General features: G+C 45.7%; 1 protein-coding gene across 2 annotated transcripts in view; it reads left to right on the forward strand.

Moving 5' to 3' along the window:
* Nucleotides 1-16,716, forward strand: part of DTNBP1 (dystrobrevin binding protein 1) — an 85,395-nt gene extending 68,679 nt beyond the window's left edge. For both annotated transcript variants that reach the window (XM_085889571.1, XM_085889572.1), the window contains 4 exons: nt 1,088-1,110; nt 12,643-12,798; nt 13,365-13,517; nt 15,551-16,716. In XM_085889571.1, the coding sequence (XP_085745697.1) occupies nt 1,088-1,110; nt 12,643-12,798; nt 13,365-13,517; nt 15,551-15,783 (565 nt within the window). In that variant the 3' untranslated portion in view covers nt 15,784-16,716. The remainder of the gene's footprint in view (nt 1-1,087; nt 1,111-12,642; nt 12,799-13,364; nt 13,518-15,550) is intronic.
* The last annotated feature ends 1,890 nt before the right edge of the window (nt 16,717-18,606 follow it).

An 18,606-nucleotide genomic window follows, 5' to 3' on the forward strand; every position in this document is an offset into this window, starting at 1 on the left:
TTCACCTTGTCATGCTGTTGACCTCTCCCTGCATGCAAACCTGGCCCCGGACAGACTTATCGTGTGAGCACATTTCCCCTTACCGTTCCTGTCTGCACATATTGCTCCACACTACATGTGTTTCCAATCTATGTGATCAAATCATTGTTGTGTACATCCCATTTTGCATCCTTTTTCATTTTTTTTTTTTTGTTCCTCACTCTTATATCTGTGCGCTTCAAATTGCTGAACTGATGCGGGCAGTTGTAGAAAAGGCCGAGACTTGAATCGTCAATGTGTGCCGTCTTCTTTTGTGTTCCCCTGAGTGACGTCTATATCCTTTCCTATCCTTTTTACCCCTCTTCCCCCCATCCCCCACCGCCAATAAACTGTCATCCAGGTGTTCCATTGGTAGGTTGCATAAATGATCGCGCCATCCACCGGATGGGATGCTGAGCTCGGGGACACGTCTGCTTGTATTGGTCGGTGGATGTTAAATATCGTATATCGTACAGTAGACTATCGTCGCTGGCACCCTGAACAAATTGCTGCCCCGGCCGCTGCTGAGAAGGCAGTGGCAAACCGAGTGCAATTCCTGCCGTGAACCTGCTTCGGCAGCGCTGAGCTTGCTTTAGGAGAGACCACAAGATGGAGACTGAGATCCTTTTCATCAGAGGATAATGTATTTGCCCAGTTCCTGCTGCCTGTGTTTGTTTGCTTTGGCATTTGCTCTGAACACTTTTTATCCCTCTGGCTTGGCTTCCTCTTCATCTTCTTCCACCCGTTTTGTCCCACTGCTTGTCCATTTCCACTTTTTTTTATCTCTCGGCTTATCCCCCGCCCCACCCTCCACTCTCCTGACTTTTATCCACAATACCATCACATATTTAGCATTTTGGTTAAACAGTAAAATTTTCCATGAGCTTTCTCAAGCAGAGGAAATGTCCCAAAACAAACGTTTCCTTATCCGTCCTCTGATCATAGCCATTTGGATGATTCGCCCACATGTATCAAATTAATATTTCCTACGTGTACAATGGTGCATCCACAGTCTTCGTGACGGTCTAATTTGTGTTCCACGTTTGCATCTTTCATTCTCTCTCTGCAGAAGGAAAAGAGAAGCCTTGAACGGTATGTTTGCCTCTCATTTATCAAATTGTACGGTCATTGTGATTCGTTTTATATAAATGTAGCTTTTTCAAGAATAATTTTGTATTTGTGATGAGATAGAGGATGAATGCGCGCGTGTGTGTGTGTTCCTGTTGAAGTGTTTGCTGTAATATTACAACTGCATCTTCGGTGGTACGGATCTATGAACATTTTCTTTGTGCCGTTGGAGGAATTAAGCTCCTGAAAAAGAAATGGATGCCTCAATTTTATTACACACTAAGCTGTGTGAGCCTTAATCGATTTAAAAACGAGGCTGGCAAGTCAACCTCGAGGTACGTACACTGGCCTCTCAACTGTCCAGCCTGGGTTTGATTATTACCGATCCAGCTATAAACTATCATCCTGGAGTTTCGCGCGCAGTGTGAGGCACCAATGTGTGTGTCGTCCTTCGGATGGATGTTAAAGATCACAGGGTTTCCTTTGCGAAGAGTAGGCGAGTTATCTCCAGCACTCTGAACAAATTCAAAATTCCTCCTCAAACCAGCAGGAGGCACTGCACCAGCGGCACCTCCAGCCAACCTGAAAGTGAAAGTGAGAGGGTTTGGTAGGTTTAATGGGAGATATTAAATATTGCGAATTGGGATGGAGGATGACGAAATATGGTGGTGCACCACCTGCCTGAAGTCTGATTTCAACCTCCTCACAGAGACAGTTACACAGAGGGTAACAGAAAAGAAGGGTTGAGGTGGACAATAACCGTGGATTGGGTTACTGGAAGAATGTGTGCATCCTGAAGCTGCTAGCCAGGTACTGATATCTGACAGAGCAGAGAGAGCTTGATTGGAGTCCTGAAAACTTTAAAGATTATTTGCAGAAATCTGTTGCACAAGTCTGTCATAAACAAAATAACAACAATGACTGGTGCTTCCTTACAGTTCAACTTTTTACTTTGTTTCAGTTGATGTCGTGACTCAAAAAGCATTTTTGCTTTGTTGTAGAGGTTAAATGCACCTCCACCCCTTCCCCTCCCTCCTCTCTCCCAACCACCCCTTCCCCTCCCTCCAGTCTCGCACGCCACCCCTTCCACTTCCCCTCCCTCCGGTCTCGCCCGCCATACCTTCCACTTCCCCTTCCCCTCCCTCCGGTCTCGCCCGCCACCCCTTCCACTTCCACTTCCCCTTCCCCTCCCTCTGGTCTCGCCCGCCACCCCTTCCACTTCCACTTCCCCTTTCCCTCCCTCCAGTCTCGCACACCACCCCTTCCACTTCCCTCCCTCCGGTCTCGCCCGCCACCCCTTCCACTTCCCCTTCCCCTCCCTCCGGTCTCGCCCGCCACCCCTTCCACTTCCCCTCCCTCCGGTCTCGCCCGCCACCCTTTCCACTTCCACTTCCCCTTCCCCTCCCTCCGTTCTCGCACACGTGTGCAAATGAGGTGCAACCAGGAAACTGTAAAAGATGTGTTGGTGGGGCCGCCCTGAAGGGGACGACCGTTCGGGACTAGCCTGGATAATAGCAGAGCTCTTATAAGAATATCCATCCACAGCATATGAAACGGAAAGAAAGAAGAAGAACGTGTAAGGAAATGGCTTAATCGAGTGTAAGCAAGTCTGGAAGTGTTGATGCTGCTGGTTCGGCCCCAACAACCACGCTCGATCTGGTGCCTTGATCTCTCGCTGGCCCAACGTTCCGTGAACTCCGTTTCGCCCTCGCCCCACCGCTCCATTTCCCCTCTCACCACTAAGCCGAGCTGAATTGCATGAAAACCCAAGCCACAAGCTCCGCTCTGAACGCACGGTTTTTTTTTTACTTGGCGAGGAAGTAATCCAAAAGCGGATTAGAATGGGTCGCTAGGTGTTTGTCATTGCCCCCATGGACATACTCGTATGCACAATCACCCTGGCACTGGCTCCACCCATGCACTGGTGCAGTAGTGAAGATGGTGCCATTGCTCTGGGCTTTCCCACACCCCACCTCCTCCGCTTCGGAGCTCCGTAACTTAACATGGCGCCGAGGTATTTGGTTGCATTCAACGTCACAAGTGTGCTGAACACCCATTGGGGGCCGTAATTGAGCGGGGTGCTGGGGCTGGTGATATGGCTTTGAATGGTGCTTAGCGCACACTTATGCTTCGAGCTAAATGCTTGAAGGTCCATATCCAAGGTCTATAATGGGATGTTGCATCCATCGTATCTGTTGCTCGAAAAGGCAGTGGTGGGTGCCTGCAGTAGTTGTGGTTGAGGCGATGGTCGCAGCAAGTTTGGGCGTGGTGGTTGTTGCCGTTGAAGTGGCAATGGCGATTTGTAAAGGGGGCTCGGTTAATGTTGCAATCTGTTCTTGCGTACGACAGCTTGGCTGCCGGGTCGCTATAATTTCTTGGAAGCACGGCTGTGCCACTGATGCAGTGTCCCCCTGTAGTTAGAGCAGGAATTTGTGATTCACCTGTTTCACTTCCTTGCTCTCTCCATGCTCTCCATTTTTATCTGTAATCTGACAAACCATTTTATTTATTAGTCTCGCACCAAAGGGGATGCGGGTCCATTGTGATGCTCCTATCTCTCTGTCTGTCTGTCTGTCTATATTTTTGCTTTAAAAATGTTTTTCTCTGCGACTACTTGCAGATCAATGCGAAACTTTAAATATATGATGGACTCCCCAAGGAGAATATTTTATTGCTCACTTTGAAGTCATAGGTCACATGGTATGGCAGCCATGTTGGATTAAAGGGAAAAAATTGCGTTTTCTCCAAAACCACTCAATGAAAAAAATTTAAACTTGGCATATGTCATCAACTCGCCATGGGGTATATAGGGTGACAACAATGACATCATCGGTCAAGCGATATTCCAGCAATAATTGGTTGAATTGAAATCCATCAATCCATCCATCGGGACCACACTCTATGCAGAGCATTGGTGCTGCCTAAGCAGTCTCCTTGGCTATTGGGCACAATCCTGGACGGCTCGCCACTCCGACACAGGATACCAGCAAGCTGGCACTCATTTTGCCGTCCTTGAAAGGATGACAGGCAGTGTCAACCCCACCTGGTGTTAATTCAACTGCTGAACAGGATTTGAACTCGGGATCCTAGGATCCCAGGCCCACCACCCTAACCATTAAGCCAACACCAGGCATGAATTGAAATCTTTCTACGAAAAATCTGAAACTTCTTATAATCTGATCTCTGATCCGATATGAGTGAATAATAAAATTTGTGACGTTCGTAACCAATGCCAAGAAACGATGTGACCGAAAAGGGGACATGGATGGTACGGGTATTCGGGCCACAATGGTCACGTGTTCAGTTAACGATGGTATTTTTCTCAGAATGAATGTGCAATGTGACACTGTGCACTCCACGAGTGCTGTTCTCGTTTAACTTGTGGTTAAAGTCCTCTTAATTGGGCTTCTTCATCTACCATTAATATAATGTATGAATTTTTATTTTATTTTATTTTATTTTATTTTTGTGGGTAAATCGACATTAAAGCAAAAATGTATGAAACTGCAATGAACAATGCATCGTAATCGACAAGTTCGTCAAAACATCAAGTTTATAATGAGAGTGACTGAAGCTTTGAGTAAATTTTTTTACAAACTTTAAATATAACAACTGTTGGTGGATCTTTTCTGTTTCATTACTCGATAACGAGGAGTTGCACAGATTTTGGGTTTGTCATTTCCATCTCGGCATATGTCGTGATGGTGGGATATCCCGGGTTCAAATTGCATGTGTTGTGTTGGTTTTTTTCCTTTGTCTTCTCCTGTCTTTGTAACTGATGTAAAAATGCAAGATCGTTTGACTGTTCAAGATCCTCCATGATCCTTGTATATTTTAGAAAAAAAGGAAATTCTGCGATGATTGCACGTTTTTTGCATGGGAAGTAGGGTTTATTATTTTTTTTTATTTTTAATTATAACAATCACAATCTGCCAATAAAGAGTTCAAAGGTTGTTTGTGTAACCTTAGAGGCCAACCATTTGCTATGTTGAAGTGTCATTTACTTATCTGTCATGATAATCACTGTAATCCATAAACAAGCAGGGATGGGCAGGTTTGCATTGTTTTGTCAACACGACTTTCGTGTTTGTAGCTGTAGTGTGTTTCTAGAGGTGCCCTTAATTTGAGGTGAGAGATGCCATACTTGTCATCTTTTTCTTTCATATGAGTTGTCACAGGTTCTTTTCTCTAATGCTTTACGAGCAATTGCTTCTTCCCCTCCTCCCCCTTACCTTCCCACCATCATATCCACCTCCATTCACACCCCACCCCACCCCCCCCCATAATCTATCTCACCTCCCTCCATCCATTTAATTCATCCCTCCATCCCTCCCAACATCTAGCTTGCTTACCTCTCCATCCCTCACTCCATCCATCTCAGTCAACCCCACCTATCGTTGTAAACATCTATCATCTCCACCCGGCTCCGTCTATCTTTCCTGTCCATCTCACTCGTCGTTCTCATCGGGCTCCGTCTATCTCACTCGGCGTCCCCATCGGGCTCTGTCTATCTCACGCGTTGCCCTCACCTGGCTCCGTCTATCTCACTCGTTGTCCTCACCCAGCTCCATCTATCTCACTCATTGTCTCCACCCGGCTCCGTCTATCTCACTCGTTGTCTCCACCCGGCTCCATCTATCTCACTCGTTGTCCTCACCCGGCTCCATCTATCTCACTCGTTGTCCTCACCCGGCTCCGTCTATCTCACTCGTTGTCCTCACCCGGCTCCGTCTATCTCACTCGTTGTCCTCACCCGGCTCCGTCTATCTCACTCGTCTCCACCCGGCTCCGTCTATCTCACTCGTTGTCTCCACCCGGCTCCGTCTATCTCACTCGTTGTCTCCACCCGGCTCCGTCTATCTCACTCGTTGTCTCCACCCAGCTCCATCTATCTCACTCGTTGTCTCCACCCAGCTCCGTCTATCTCACTCGTTGCTTCCACCCAGCTCCGTCTATCTCACTCGTCTCCACCCAGCTCCGTCTATCTCACTCGCTGTCCTCACCCGGCTCAATCTATCTCACTCGTCATCGTCGTCCCCACTCCATCCATCTAGCTCGTCAATCCCCATAAATTGATGGTGACAACAGATCTAGTGAGAATGACTTTACAAATGACAAAAGTCTGAATCGTGATTTCGTCGGTTGATGGCTTTGATTGAACTCGTTCCTAAATGGAGCAAAGAGATTGGACCGCAGTTGATCACAAACGGTTCTCTCTCGGAACAGAAATCGAGTGCAAAATGTATTAGGTGGGAATTGAACATAAATGCGGTGAATTTGATAACATGTAAACAAAGTTGTCTGATTATAATGAAAGTGGGGAAATGGAAAATAAACGTGGTTAGGGCATGCTTGACATTTGCTTAATTTAGGAGTGTTTGTTTTCTGGGGTTGTAATGTCTGTCTGGTGTCAGGAAGTGGGGACGATTAATTAAAGAAAACAACGAGAAGGGCAATCGGTGGAGTGCATACCTCCACCACGTAATGCCTGATTCATGAGAAGATATCAGGCCCAATACATTTTTGAGATATCGTGCTACATATCATTTTTCGCCCTATCTCTCAATGGTGAAGAATCACTTTAAAAAGTCTAGTTGTCGGATCCGGATCCGGATCTTCAGAATCTAATCAGTTCATCCTCGTCACACATTGAACCTGTCCACAAAAATTTCATCCGGATCTGTCCACAACTTTTTGAGATATCCTGCACAAAGACAGACAAACAGACAGAGAGGTGGTGAAAACATAACCTTCTTCACCTCCGGTGGCGGAGGTAATAAACATTAAAATCTGATCTGAGGATAAGGAAGCTTTCAAGGCAGGTAAACATCTGTTGAATGTCTCAGGCGTACACATTCTTCAGGTGCTGGACCGTCTCCGGTTTTGTAATTTGATAAGGTAAATAGGTATTGGTAATGCACAGCGGGTTCAGTTTCTTCCAGGACTTTAATCTCCGACCTGATGCCATACCATCGTCTGACTGTTCAGTTCGAACAGTTTCACGACAACCACCCAGTCAGCGGTTAGCTGGATCCCCCATTGGACCGATGCGGTAATAACAGCAATTGTACAAGCCTTCGGTAGCGACTGATGAAATGCCATGGATATGATATTATCCTCTACTCTGTGAGATGACGCAAGTCTTCGTCATCGATTGAGTCATTCCAATTCCACAACTGTCATCCTTGGCTCCTTGCGAGGGTTTGTGGTCTTCGTATATAAAGACGTGAGTGTTCAAATGTCAACCCAGAGAAAATGATCTCACCGATTTTCATGGCTGGGCTGTGAGCAGGCCACAGCTACTCTACATCGGTGACCGTTTGGAAGCTTGACAGAATTGATGCGTGATCTTCAGAAGTTTTGTGGCGAAAGTAGAGTACGATTCTCCGCAATATGCGAAGTTGACGAATCGTGTTGCTTGAACCGATAACTGTCCCTTTGATGACAATATTGGACCAATAGGACAACTGATTGGCTTGGAAATTCCTAAAGTAGGGTGAACATTCCATTCCCTCCCCTCTTTGCATGATTCTCTTGATGTACGGTGTAATGTACAGCGTTGATGATCACTGTGAACCATATCAACCCTCAAAGCGAAGAAATCCGTCATCTCATGGACCATCCTGCATCTCCAACACTGTGCTCTCATCCACCCCCTCCCTCACCCACCCACCATTTCCTCCTCCTTCCCTCACTAGCAGCTCTTGCCTTTCTGCTTCCCACCCATCTCTTTGCTGGAGCCGACTTAAAACGCTCTCCTTGCTTCCCTCTGGCTGAATGCCCAGCAAGCTGGCCACGCAGACGGACAGGCTTACAGATACATAGACGGTCAAAATAAGAACGCCAAACATCGGGCTAACAGTTTGAAAACAAGAATGGATAAAGCATCTCCAGAAAAAGGTATGCGCATTGTCTGTTTCCCCCTCCCCTCCTCACTTGTACATCTCCTGTGTATGTCTGCAGTGAGAGAGAAATGAAAGCTGGGCCTTTTTTTGCAACCTGAACGACGAACGTGGACGTCCGTCATTCGCTACTTGCAAATTTTTCCAAACGGCAACGCTGCGATGTCTTTTAAAAATGGCCGGACATTCCATCACTGTAAAACTGTCCGTGAAGCAACATTTTTTTTGGGGGGGGGGGGGATTGCCCATGTCGCTACGCCGGCGTCGTCTCTCGTGCAGCTGTTTGTGCAGTTTGCTCACGCCCGATGAGCACCGAGTTCGCCTCCGGCCCGGCATCCCGTGGGACCTTTTAATGAATCGGGCGGCAGTTTTGGCAACGTACCCAAGTGTGTACGACTCTTACGAACCGAGCTCACAGTTTCTCCTGTAAAACTTGTTCACCACGGTTTGATAAAATCCTTCAAACCGGTGATTGGCTCATATCGGTTTTTGACTTATCATCTCGCCAAGATGTACTCCAATGGTGGGTTGCATTATATATTGCCCGTTGTGTAGGACGAAGTCTACTGGGGAAGTTAAACAGTTTCTAAAATGTATCTGAGACTCTTGCAGACGGACTCCTCTTGCTATTCCCAGTTTATTTTTTTTAATTATTACTATTCTTTTACATCGTCCTACCCTTCCACAAACCCTCGGTACACCTGCTCAGGAAACACATGGCTGATGCATTCCATTGTATTTAAGTGTCACAATTTGTGTACTACCCCTCGGGATCGGGCTGTCCTTCCGGCTGTGGCCCACCATTTTCTTCACAAACGTCGTTACGGGTCTTTTTCACCTCGAAGGAAAATTCCAGCCACAACTGGAGTGAAACCCACCTGTCTGAGCCGCAGCATGCAGAGAGCAAACCCTTCGGCTATTGTTTCAGATTAACTTATTTTTACCCCCTCTGTTTGAAGCCAGACCCTCACAACAGTTGCGGCTGCAGCCTCGGGTTTGACGTGAACACAGTACATGATGTGGCGTGGTTGCTTTTTGAACTAGAACGACACACTGCGGAGGGCATACGTCTGCCAGGCTGAACAGTTTACGTTTTATATCCCACTGATGGGGCCGGATCGTCATCCGGACCTGAACCAAAATCGAATCGGCTCATTCTTGTCACCTACCCAAATCATCCACCAAGTTATGGTCATAATCCGTCTACAACTTTTTGTAAATATATTACTATATATCGTTTTTTGGGCCCCATCTCTCAATGGTGAAGAATTGCTGAAAAATTATCGGATCTGGATCTTCACTAAAAATCGAATCAATTTGTCCTCGTCACACACCCAACCTTTCCGGGTTTTGACTGAATTCGTCCATAACTTTTTTGAGATATCCTGGTCACAGACGGGAGAGAAAGCAGAACCTCCGTCGTCTACCTTCGTTGGCAGAGGTAATAAAACAGGTTAAACACGGGTGTGGTGTTTGTCGGTAAGCTTAGTAAAAATAGAAAAATAAATAAATAAAAGAGACCATTTCGGTTTTGTGAAGGAATTGAGCAAATGGATCGAGCTGAAGTTGTTCGATTCTGCAGTTAATAGGAAAAGTCTCATGAACCTCAACTGTCCAGAATGATTTTGGGGTGGTGGGGTGGGGGGGAGATGGATCACACTCTTGTGGAGTACATCAATGTCATGGAGTTGTGCCGCAAGGTCTGTGATTAAATCGAGAACTGTCGAGTGATGTCTTTTGAGGTGGAAAGAAGACCAGTGAGCGTTACTTGATTGGTGCCCTGATCATGGAGGTTCATTCATCGGTGAACGTTGACCTCGTTGGAGAAGCGGCTTGAGTCGGTGCCCCGATGAACTTTCACCTTGAAGTGTGCTTTATTTGGGGATGTCATTTTCCTGATTTGGGATTGTGATCACCCTTTTGCATTCCTTTTGGTTACCAAAGCCTGCAGCACAATGAGGATGTCCTGCACAGGGATGTATTTATGAGACTTTGGCAAAGTTTGTTCTCTACGGGTCATTATGATTGTTATGACTGAGGATAAAACGTTAAATTCCTTGGAGAATCGAATGAGATGCATTACTTTGATAAGGGTAATATTGCAAAGAATACCAGTAAATGTTTTTAAAAGCTTGACGATCAAAACGCTACCCTTGGTTACACCACATAGGCCTGCGTTAACCGCGTGTGAATTCAAACGATCGTACGTGGTGCTTTTCACCTTTGTCCCGATAGAGGTGTGACGTAATTGACGAGCCTCTTGTTACCTTTGCCACCCATTGTCGACGGAGGTTATGTATTCACGTTTGTCCGTTTGTCTCTCTTTGTGAGCAGAAAGTCTCAAAACGTTGGGGATGTATTCTGATGAAACTTGGTGGACAGGTCGGGTGTGTGACGAGGACGAATCGATTAGATTTTGGTGAAGATCTGAGACTTTTTAAAGTGACTCTTCACCATTGAGTGATGGGGCCAAAAATTGATATGTAGCACGATATCTCAAGAGGTTATGGACGGATTCGGACGAAACTTGGTAGACATGTTGGGTCGGTGACGAGAGCAAGCCGATTCGATTTTGAGTCAGATCCGGTTGCAGATCCGTCCTATCGGTGGAATACAAAATGTAAACTGTTCAGCCTGGTGGAGGTGTCCGCTCTACTGAGTGCTATTCTAGATTGGGCATTGATATCAGCAGTGTCATGTGATGACAAATTTAGGACAATCGCATTGGGATGAGATGATTATCTGATGGAAGATAAAAACTCACTCGGTGGTGAAATAGAATAGAATAGGAGAGGAGAAGGAAGGGAAAGAGGGTTGGGGACATTGGGAATGTGCATCAGTATGGGGTTGGGGCTTCCATTTAAAAAAAAATTAATTCCACAAAGAATTTTTCGCTGCAGGGTCGATGGATTGCGCGTAAACTGTTGCATAAATCAGGCACTCGCATGCAGACGGGGAACGCCGACAACGCAGGACTGGGCTTCAGACCGACACGGATGGTGACCTTGGGTGAATTGAATAAGTGCATGGCCCCGAATATCTCTCCTCGTTTATAACCCGGCGTTCACCGAAAACCACAGTGGTTCAAAGCGACATCTCGGCATTTGTGTTTTGAACACAGTTTTTCTTTTAGCTGTTGTGGCAAAAATATATTTGTGGACAGCATTCTGGAAAATAAATCCCAATCTCGACCAGAATCGGATGTTGAATTATTTACGTTGTAACCAACAACAGCCTGCTGTGACGCGTGTCCTTGCCCCGAAGGAGGAGAGTCCCTTTTGAGATCGTCTCGAATGTTTTATGTTGATTCTTGTCCGCAGTTTCATTAAACGACATTGCTTATGTGTCCATTGTAAACACCAGCGAGTGCGCATCCTCGTCCTCGGGTCACTCTGTGTTGTTTGAGTGCATCGTTTTGTGTTTGGTGGTTCATCCGTCCTGACGCATCCGATGTGCAGAGGTAGTGCACTCAACTTTGAGCTGCCCAGTCGGGGTTTGATTCCTCATCCGATCGCAAACTGTGACGTCTGTGATTAGTGGACAGGGTGTTGCATCGATATCAGGGTTTCCCCTCCCAGTCCGTCCGTCCGTCCGTCACGTCGCCTCCGAAACAGTTCTGAAGAAATTCACCAAACTTGGTGGGAGGGGTCAAAACATCAAATGCCAATAACTACAATGACGGGCACATTTTAAAACATTTTTATGCTACGACTCATGAAATATGCTACTAGTTTTTGAATTTGACTTCCAGTTCATTCCCCAGAGGTTGGGGATTTCGGGTCACGGGGGTCAAAATGCAAAGAAAAATATAAACTCAAAATTTGATGTTGGGTCATTCCTGGTGGAACTTTATGCCATCTTTCAACTTTGCTTTAGGTGGGAAGCGTGGGGAGTTTCATTGGCGCGCCATCGACTTCGCTCTAGTTATTTATTTTCTCCAACCCAATTTTGCAGTAATTGCTGGCAGATTGGAAAAAAATTCCAGAATTTAAATGTGATTTTGAAATCGTTGCACTGAGGAAATGAGTGCAGGCAACTGAATAATAACCCCACTCTCTTGACCATGAAGACCCCCTCCCCGAGATGTAATCCTTTGGTGGTTGAAAGCAGATAGAGCCGTTTGGGTTATTCATCAACTGTGATAAGTTGTGAATTGTTGTTTTTAAAAATAAAATAAAAACTAGTCACATTCTTGCCACGTCCCTTCTCGGTAATCACTGTGTTTCTGATGTTTTCATCCGTGAGTACAGTTTTCGCTTTCCTGTATCGGCACCTGTCGAAACGAACAGTAATTCTACGATTACATCTGAAAAACAGCTGTTGGTTGTGCCGGTAATTGTCATCACCATCATGTCTTTCCCACCAAATATTCTCTGAATGCTTTATTTAACTGCTAGTGATTGTTAAAGCATTTTGAGGTCTCTCATCCCAGATGTAGTGTAACTATGTTTTGCTTGCTGGGTGATGTGTGCATGGTGTCACAGGAGTGTCTGCTTGATTTCATTAGCTAATTAGTACTTCATGCTCTCTTAGTTGCCCAAATACAAGTATCCTCTGAGTAAAACCGCTCACGCCGACTCTTCAAATGATGTTATCGGAATTGGATATTACGGTGTGCCCACTCGGCTTGTGTTTCATCATCATGGTCTCTCAGGGCAGCTTGCGGGAGAGCACGCAGGCCGTGTGCGCGACGCCGAGCGATGTCAACAAAGAAAGCTGCGTGAACGACAGAAATTCTTTGAGGAAGCTTTCCAGCAAGATGTGGAACATTATCTTTCGGCCGGCCTACTCTACTCGTACACGGATCGTCGTGAGTACCCAATCGACCACCAAAGCACCAGGAAGTCACTCGGGTCCTTTGTCTTGTAACCTTTCATTTTGTCCCTCTTTCTTAAACGCACACACGCACACCTCAGCCTGTTAGCTCAAACACTGGCATTCAGAAGTCCACTTCCTTTAGCCTTGAGTGCCTGGATGTACTGTTGGTAATGAGTGTCGCTGGATTTGTAGCAGCAGAACTCGAGCCATTCCCCCATTGTATTTTAACATTTTGGCTCGGTTCGATAAGCCAAGGCATGTTTCTCGTGTTAGTTTGAGGTGTGAGATCGGCCAAGTGGTTTCAATAATTTTACAATTTTGGTCAAGCAATGGCAATCACCTGACTGTATTGTACTCAAATCAATTTGTCCACCTGTCCAATCTCCCCTGTTACATCCTCTTCGTGTTCTGGTGGTATTCATTTGGGGTTTAGTTTGTTGGGCAGATCCCTCTTGTACGTCGTACTTGTAATGTCATTTGGTTTGGAAAGAAGATTCTGGTTGGAAATATTTTGAGGGCTGTCGTATTGATGGTAAGACACCTTTGTGTGCCATGCAGAGGCTCTGGGCAGCATTTCCTCGATGGAGGTGAACGTGGACCTTCTCGAGCAGATGGACATTCTGGACAATTCTGATCAGGAGGCCCTGGATGTTTTCCTGAATGGTGGTGCAGACGGAACGTCTGAGGCCACTGGCCCAGATTCGAGCCAAGGTTTCTTGATTGTTACAAGCACCTGCCTTGTTTGCCTGGCTTTCCGGTTTATTGTGAATTTATCATGTTTTCTTTTTCAATATCGAATACAAAGTTTGAGGATCGTGAAATTAATGCTTTACGGATGGTAGAAGGTGAATACACCAACAATAGAACAGATAGGACTGTGCATTGAAGAACCAGTAAACAGCTAGGCATACAAAATAACTTGTGGACAGGACAATAGAGCAGAATGGGATAAGTTGATAATGGACAGACTTGCATGTTGCACATGTGCTGAGAAAGCTTCAGGTGGACTTCGAGCAAAGAGGTGTAGAAAGTACAAACATAGCATGAGTTTTAAAGGGGCAAGTGGGGTGGCATGAAATAGCAATAAGTTCCTATCTTAAGGGAGTGGAGAGAAGAACAGACTTGTGGAGGCTATTCCACAGGGGGAAGTGGGTTGTGGGCAGGGGGGGGTGAGAGGGATGGGGTGTAGAGAAGTGAAGGTGAACACTCAGCTTAGCTGAGGTTTATTGACAGCAGCAAGGTATGTGTTACTTGATCAGCATTTATCCTCATGGGCCTTTGGAGGGACAAACGGATGAATTGTCAGGGAAAGAAGGCCTTGGGCTTGAGGCTTCCTGCCAAGTGACACCAATTATTTTCAGTGCCTTGGATTCCACTGGTTTTAGGGGTACAATGTTTAGATTTGGCACCAGGCCACAGGAGAGCCAGACTGCATGGCACTGCAGAGGGAAGGCTTTGTACATCCCTGGAAGCTGAGTGGCTCAAGAATGTCTTGGCAAATAATTCCGAGGCAGCGCCCCACTCGAAAGGGCTGAATATCTGACAGCATCTGATGACAGAAGTGAGTTTGCCATGCGGTCTTTGTTTGAGACAGAGGGTGTATGTGGGACTTGGCAACAAGGAAAGACAGTCGACTATCCTTCCCCATCCCACTGCCTCCCTCGCGATCAGCAGACGGGCAGGTAACTGCAGCTTGCCTTGCTTTATCTGGGACGAGTTACTGCCAGCACAGGGTAGAGTCTTCTCCAGAGTGATCCAGTGATGTAGAGAAGTCATTGATGTAAACCAGAAATAAGATCACTTCCTTGAGAGAGGGGTAGAGCAGGAGCAATAATGCACTCGTGCAATCGACGGCGGTCCCTTCCTTAGGTGCACGCATATCAGACATCAACGAGCCAGTAAAGAAGAGAATCTTGAATGCCATTTGTAAAGCTTTTTGACTTGGGCCACATGCCAGATAGCTTAAAACCCTTGGGATGCATCCATTGAAACTTCTACATTACAGCATGGTGATGGGTGGAAGGCCAGCTGACTGGTTTCTAGTTCATTTTTGCTTTAACTTTGTTATTTCACAACATGACATTCATATCGCACTTTAAGCATTTCTTCCGCACTACATATAATTAATGGAGAGGCTTGCACACGGTATAGTGGATCCCTTTGCTTTAATTGGCGAGTGTGGAGTTCTCAACCGAGTGCATGGCACATGATGCTGTGAGCACAGGTTGAAATGCAATAGACTGTGCCGGTTGACCTATTCGTTCAAAGTACATTAACATCACTCAGGGTCATCCTGGCACTGGCTGCGTAGTCTAGAGGTACGCAAACTCACATCTGAACCGTCTCGCCTGGGTTTGAATCTGGACCCAGCTTTTAAACTCTATTCCTTGTGTTTCACAGACATTGTGAGGCATCAGTGTGAGTTCCGTCGCTCGGATGGGCGTTAAACTGGACACCCAGTCTTCCAACAGTAGTCGGTGGACGTTAAAGATCCCACGATGTTCTTTGCAAAGAATAGGCTAGCTATCACCATCACCCCGACCAAATTACAAATTCCTGCTCGAACCTACAGGGGGCATGCCCCCCCCCAGCAAATGATGCAACCAGCAGCCATGTGCTGCACATGAAAGGAAGGAAATCCTATTTATAGTGTATGTAAATACTGGTTCGTAAGCCTTGGACGATGTCGAAGATGAAAGATTCGTTATGCGTTCGAAGTTTAAATGCTATTGTTCTTGCTGCAGAGAACTCGCTGGAAGCCCCAGGACCTGAGCAGTCACGTTGTTCTGCTTCATCATCGTCTACCTTGACTCCTACTTCAAACCCAACTTCACCGGCCATCACAACCCTCTGTCGCCCTTCAACTTGGGAAGGCAATGACCGGCCGACTGTCCAACCTCTAGCCGAAGACGTCGTCGTGGAAGACATCGTTGCCGACTCCGCTGCCACGGAATCCGATGACTGTGAAACGGCATGATAGATGCAGTGGAACTGTTAAAAAGTTGAAAGTTGCACCAGCTTGAGGCAGTCTGCGTTATCGCAGTCGGTGCATACGCAGGTGGTTTGCACACGATAACCTTTTCTTCAGCCATATTGAATAACACATCTGCATGACGTGTGAGGAATGGGGCGAAAGGAAGACAGCAAATACAATAAAATAAGCAATAACCCATTTGATCTTGTCTGGAAAGACTTCCTAATAACGACTCGTTTAGCTTGGTGTGCTCACTATACGATGATGATTATTATGTTGTTTTTTTTTCCTGGGTAGACCATGTTATAATGGTCATTACACAGGATTATACCATCATATTATATTGTCCACACATGCCATTACCACTGATCTCACCTTTTGACCGAGCACTTTTTATTCTAGGGGCTTCTCAAATCCCCGGTTAAAAGAACAATGATGGTGGATGGTTTTGAGATTGGCTTGGAAAATGGCGAGATAAATCTCGGACTTTAAATTTTGTGCCATGTGACGGGTTGATACGAATTCTGTTCGGAAAGGGTTGGGGTTGGGGAGTAACACGCAATGCGAGGAGCCTGTTGTTGTCCACATTTTTCATTCCCATTGTTTGGTTTACTTTTCGAGCCGCATGGAACTTCCTTATTGACTATTTCCTTATGTTTCGCACATCGTATCCAGTCGTTGGATTTCCTTGATAAAAGGTTTTTCTGCTGAAAGTTCACACAAAGGGATGGTGATCAAGGTTTGAAAATAGATTTTGTTTTGTCCATTGTTGGGGATCCTTTTTTTGGTAGGATTGAGCAATCTGTGTTTTGATTTGAAATTATTTCGACCTGCTGTACATCGCTCGATATGATTTCGGGAGCCGTGGCTTTACGTCCGCTGTGGGAGCAGGTTTATGATTCATCTTCCCAAGTTTTGAATAAATAGTGAAAGTTTCTTGTCCGAGCGAACTTGTATCATTCCCCCATATCCTGTTGGGCCCCTTTTCCGCGTTGGAACTTTAATCGTCAGTGAAGTGATGCAAGCTCGTTTCTTACCATTTGTTTTGCTGCTATTCGTACAGCTTTGTTTTGATTCTAATCTGTTGATATCAACTTTGAATTATTGAGATTACTTATTTATGTTCTAACAAGGCATTGTCTCTGTGATTAAAAGAGAAATGTTGCTAAATGTAGAAGTCTAGAGTCAGCCCTGCTACTGTTTTGAGAGTGGTGGGGGAGGGGGGGGTTGATTGATGGAGGGGAAAATCAACTGTTGGATTAAATGAATGTTTAAAATTAATGGAATTGATTGCAGTAGTTTTTGTGTGGCTTGTCCAGCTCGACCAAATAACCTCGTGAGTCTTGGTTGGCGTTCTCAGTTTTACATTTCCTCGCCCTGGCTGCCACACATTTTCTACAACAGCCCCGTTAACCCCCCCCCTCTCCCCCCTGATTCTGTACTGAGCGCTCACCAAACATTCCTTCATCTCTATGTTCTCTCATCTGGAACCGAGTCCCTATACCTCTCTTCTCGTTGTCCTCCTTGCAGTCCTTTAAGAGTGCTTGCCATCGTCATCTCATGCTTTCTCTTATTCCCACTCGTGCTTTCTTTTACTCTTCCTTTCCATTTTCATACGCTCGTGTACACTGTCCTTGTCTTCCTCTTCCCCTTTCACCTCGTGACGGTCTGAACCTGATGCCCATCGTCATTTAGCTTCACCACCAGCCGAGACTTCTTTATATCAAAATAAGTCATTGTGTCTTTCTAACAATTTGAAAATTGTTTGTCCTTAATTATGGTGATGTATTATTGTGTGGGGAGGGGGTTAATGTTTCTTCTCAAGAAACTGAAGTAAATCAAAGCAGGACAGCAAGTGTAAGCGGCTTGAATTACAACTGAACCACTATGTTGTGCAGTTTGCCATTGAGCTACGTATGTAGTCTTTTCCTATCCCTAACATCTTGAAATAAACACCAGGAAGCAGAAATAAATTCAACGTTTTTCGGTTTGTAATCAAATGCGCAACTTGCGGTGATTCTCCTCGCGGCAAATTAATTTTTCAGAATTTTTCTTTGACATTTACGGTGATGAAGCCACAGCTCGAGAAAGGTTGCAAAGTACGCTATGACATTTTTTTTTTTTAAAACTTCAAAGGTCATGTGTTGAGATATATATATATATATATATATATATATATATATATATATATATATATATATATATATATATATATATATATTGTTACGAAATCTGGCCCGTCCGGCATGCGATCGGCCGCTTGACTCGAATGGCGACCGCGTCGCCCACCGGAACGGACAATTCAGTCGTGACCCTCTCGGAACAACGCCGGGAGCTAGTCACGGGTGGGGGTTTAACCTCACCACAACTCAGTCCGCATTCTACCTGTGCAAAATAGGGTCCGATCGCCGAATGGTCGATTTACCTAAGTACCCGCGCGGATAGCGTACCGAGGAGTTGTACCACGCCACAGGTCGACTCCGGACACGAACCGCTTAAGCGGCTCGTTCCGTACTACAGGGATAACCGAGCGGAGCTGTCTTCGACCTTGACGGTTCAGATTATTTTCCGGGTGTTTTAAACCCACTATTAATCCCTTACGTGATGCAAGATGGAGATTCAAACAAAGGAAAGGACGCAGCGAAACGGGGAACAATTGGACCAGCACATTGATTCCGCGCCACACGGCAGCACAGAAGGCACGTATATCACAGTCAAGCAAGAAAACACAATAAAAGCAAGCGAAGAGATGCACGTAGATTAACAACCGAATAATGCAATTCACACGGCAACACTTATAACAGTTCTACTTCACCAGACTGGTGC

This window comes from Eptatretus burgeri, chromosome 7 (genome assembly GCF_056783735.1).
Source record: "Eptatretus burgeri isolate ZD-2024b chromosome 7, Ebu_testis_v1, whole genome shotgun sequence".
Lineage (NCBI taxonomy): Eukaryota > Metazoa > Chordata > Myxini > Myxiniformes > Myxinidae > Eptatretus > Eptatretus burgeri.